This window comes from Lampetra fluviatilis, chromosome 1 (genome assembly GCF_964198595.1).
Source record: "Lampetra fluviatilis chromosome 1, kcLamFluv1.1, whole genome shotgun sequence".
NCBI lineage: Eukaryota > Metazoa > Chordata > Hyperoartia > Petromyzontiformes > Petromyzontidae > Lampetra > Lampetra fluviatilis.
In genome coordinates, this window is record NC_136275.1 from 10859922 (window position 1) to 10864237 (window position 4316).

At 49.4% G+C, this 4316-nt stretch overlaps 1 protein-coding gene across 1 annotated transcript in view; it reads right to left on the bottom strand.

The window, feature by feature from the left end:
- Positions 1–13: 13 nt before the first annotated feature.
- The window catches only part of LOC144932223 (serine/threonine-protein kinase DCLK3-like), an 18918-nt gene continuing 14615 nt past the window's right edge, over positions 14–4316 (bottom strand). Inside the window, exons 4-6 of the mRNA XM_078856175.1 lie at positions 4161–4293; positions 816–983; positions 14–280 (exon numbers count right to left, since the gene is read on the bottom strand). Of these exons, the coding sequence (XP_078712301.1) occupies positions 96–280; positions 816–983; positions 4161–4293 (486 nt within the window). The 3' untranslated portion in view covers positions 14–95. The remainder of the gene's footprint in view (positions 281–815; positions 984–4160; positions 4294–4316) is intronic.

A 4316-nucleotide genomic window follows, 5' to 3' on the forward strand; every position in this document is an offset into this window, starting at 1 on the left:
GCAGCAGTGGCCAAGCGAATGCAGAGTGCCAGTGTGGACACTGGTACCGCAGACGGCCAAGGGAACGGGGCTCGAGAATCAGGGCAGCGACTCCGCTAGCGGTGGAGAGGCCGGCGCCGGTCGGCAAAGTGCCTCTGTATGTTCATGGTGACCTCCCGGTGCAGGTCGGTGTGGTCGCCGGCGCCTCCGTCCGACACCCAAGGGTGGTGCAGCGCTTGCCGGGCAGTGTAGCGCCTTGCCGTATCCACCACGAGCAGCCGGCTTACCAGGTCCTTTGCCGCTGCGTCACCAAAATTGCAACAACGAAGAAAAACTGTTTGAATTCCAGTGGTCGTGTTTTATAGTGCATGCTGACTGGGAATACCCTTGTAACATTTAAATTGTCACAAAAATACTTTGTTAATATACTACGTTAAAATAGACCCAGCCAGAGGGTACTGTTGTGGGAGGATGACAAGTTTAATTCTCAATTGGGTCAACTCGGCCCATAATTCATATTAAGTAAAAACAGTTCTTACCACTGAGAAGTCATCAGTCGTCCGTCCTATTGGTTGGCATGGCCCTGACATAGAATTGTGGAAATGTGTCCACCACTGACTGGCCAAGGGCTACCAAGAGAGACCACTCCACCCCAATGCTCATTTGAGCAGGAACACTTTTTGGATTTAATTCAGAAAAGATAATATCCTCGTTTTTTTTTAGCAAGGACGTTCACCACTTCCTAACTTCGCGTTTTTGTAAATACTGTAGTTTGCAATTGAAAGGACAAGATTGGTGAACAACGCGCGTTTCACCCCGTGCATGAAAAGTCTCACCGTCGGAGATGTGGTCCCAGTAGGGTGAGAGAAACTCGTACTCCCCGAGCTGTATGATCTCAAAGAGCTCCTCCTGGTCACGCTCCAGACTCCGGAACGGCGGGAAGCCACACAGCAGGATGTAGGTGATGACGCCGGCGGCCCACATGTCCACCTCGAGCCCGTAGCCTGGGCGGAGTGAGGCCCACGCGAAGCATGGCCACACATTAGATCGCATAAATATATAAATATGTGTTATACCCGCCACCACCCGACAACCAATTAGTCAGGGTTGTCACGTAAACAGAACATGCCAATTCGACACTAGTACAGCACACCGGTGTGTTTGAGAGCCAAGCCACAACATTTACAATCTGGCTGTCGCCTGATGAAGCTAGTGCAATTACTAGCGAAACGTCGTACTCAGATGGGAAATGTGGCTTGGCTCCCCAACAGACCGGTGTGCTGTACTAGTGACGAATTGGCATGTTCTGTTTACGTGACAACCCTTATTAGTTGGTTGTGTCGGGTGGTGGCAGATTTTAACGACACATTTACGCAATCTAACCCAAAAAACCACTTGAAGGAATGAGCTGTTTGTCGAACAATAGCCTTTGACATCTTGTAATGTCGTCAATGCTTTATTAACACGAGAGAGATGATGGACTGAGCCTACCCTGAATCAGAAATTACAATTGCAACCTTATTGTCAATTAATCTGTTTAAAGTACTATATTTCACGTGGTAACATGTTTAGCATATTTAATTCAAGTTTGCTAGTATATACCGCTTTGACCTCTATTCTGTTCCCTTGTTTTCATGTTCTTTGCTTGAAAGGACAGCAGGTCATATTGCATGACGCCTGTCAAAATGGGCTGTCACTGGTTTATGAAGTTTACTCACCACTGTAGTTTTTTGTTAATTATTTGAAATTATTTCCACTGTGTGTTGGAGTGGTTCAATGCTGTATAGGTATCACACCATGTGTTCTCTATCCTGTGCTTTGTCGAGTTACTTTTCAGCCACAGTCTTAAGAATAATTTTGCTCTGGATTAAACTTGTGAAGCAAATTGAAAAACAAAATTTCCGCGTTTCGAACGTTGCGCGGTCGTAGAAACGCAACTGTGCTGCTGCTGCCAAATGTCACACATCCTTAAAAATGTGCGGTGAACCTCCGCATGGCTGCAATCGTGGTGTTGTCGTACGTAGTCTGATTATAAAGTGCACGTGGGTTATTTGTTAAGAGCCTTGGCAAGCACTGTAAATGCATGGGAACACCAGGGCAACTGAGGTCTGTGTGAACTTTCTTGGCAGCCAGTTCACATTGAACGATTCTCGAGCAGCAGGTGGAGACGGGGCCCTTGGTCCATCGAACAACGCTTTATGCACCACTCGAGGGCCGTGAAGGGCCGCCAAGGAGAGAGACGCAGGTCCTCCATACGCAGTGCGTCTCCCACGTCTTACAGAGCCAGGATGTTGCAGTGCCGCCTGCCGAGCCTGACCGCCTGGCGGCTGTGTTCTGTTCAAGGAGCTCGATTCCAAAAATAATGTGTTCATCATGAGTCCTTACTCGGCTCTGATGAAATGGCGCTTATTGATCAATGGACGGTGAAATGAGGTAACTGTGAGGGAGGGAGTTTTGGCACCGTCTTTGCACATACTTTTATCAGGTGATTGGCTTTATTTGCCTGCAATTTTAATACTGCAGCAATTAAAATGTCACGGTTATAAAAGTGTAATTTAAATTCATAATTAAACGTTTTTTCAATGCATTTGTTTGAAACCAAATTTGGAAGTCCGATCCAAATTTTGGACACTTGGTCCTTAATTTGCAGGATATTGTAAGTCACTTAGACGTGTCTGTGTAACCCAACACTGGCTGCGGTCTCAATGGAAGGACAAAAATGTATGCTCGTTCTTGTTTAGATAAAAAAAAAACGTCTGCATCTTACATCATAACCTGGTCTCACGATCATGAACCTGACTCAACCCTATGGCATTACAGTTTGAATTAACTTTGCTACTGTTACATTCCATTACATGGATGTGTGTATTGATTGACCACGCTCGTTCTTCGTGAGACGTGGACTCTGCGAGTGTCCACTGCATTCTCTCTGTCAACTCGGTCAACTCGGTAGCTGGTGCAGTGTGTAAACATCGGCGGTGGAGGCACAAACGTGTGCTTTTGGCCACAGAGCCACTCATGTATTGTGCCGGCCTTAATAGGCAATTACATTTGTTCGTCCACCCTTGAAAGATAAATGGAGAAGCCTTGTATATATAATTGTGCGTGCGTCACCTATGTTTGTCACATTACCTCCAAGTGCAACAACAACAACCGTCACTATTTGGCGGTGACGTCAGCACGGTGCTTGTGCCAGGCTAAGTGCACTTTGAGGTCACGTGGTTTTACTGACTGAGATGCAAAATAGAGGTTGTTTTGGGTTAGATCCCGTAAATATAAATGCCGTTAAACTTGCCGCCACCCGACTCAGCCAATTAGTAAGGTTTGTTCCTAGTTCAGCACACCAGTGTGTTGAAGAGTAAACCCACAACATTTGCAATTAGAGTACGACGTTTCGCCGTTAATTACAACCAGCCTCATCACACACTGGTGTGCTCTCTATTATGGATAATACTGGTAGGAACCTCCTGGTTACACCAGCCCACAGGGGATTATTGTGTCCGTCCGTCCGTCGTGCATCCAAAAATGGGAGGGGTGGGGCTGGGTGGAGAGGGGAGGGTGGGGAGGGGCTGGGTGGGGAGGTTGGGGAGGGGCTGGGTGGGGAGGGTGGTGAGGTGCTGGGTTGGGAGGGGAGGGTGGGGAGGGGCTGGGTGGGGAGGGTGGAGCTGGGTGGGGGGTGGGAGGGGTGGGGCTGGGTGGGGAGGGGCTGGCCACTCCGTGGTGCCCTTATAAAACTCAACGTTTAACCTACTCACGCCGGCTTGTGCCCGCCCTCACAGTCGGGCATATTTGCGGAATAGACCACGACGCCATTGACCCTGGCCATTGACCGAGCAACCCAAGGTTCCTACCAGCTCCCTCCGCAGGAATGTGTTATTGGTTGCAAAAACCTCTACGTGTTGAACCGACTGAGATGGTTGGCAGATGCACCACCCGTGTGCCCCCCCCCCTATACTGTGCCAACTCGCTGTGTTTTAAATGACAGGGTGACTCCTCTCTGCTCGTTGTTGTGAGCGTCACTCCTCTGTCCATCACCCTCGAGGGCGCCCACCTATCCTGGCACAAGCGGCCGTGGTGATGCCACGGCCACTTGGTGCCAGACTGTGTGATGGTGATGCAGCAGGTTGTTTGTTGTGTTTTTTTGTTGTTGTTGTTTGTCGCGGTCGTGTGTGGTTGGGTACCAGTCTCGGCCAGGATCTCGGGCGCCACGTAGGTGGGGGTGCCGCACACCGTGTAGATTGGCCCCGTCACCTCCATGGCCAGGCCCAGGTCAGCGAGCTTGAGTGTCGTGCCGCCGTCCGCGTTGCGTTGCACCTGCAGTACAAAAAGTCGGTTTC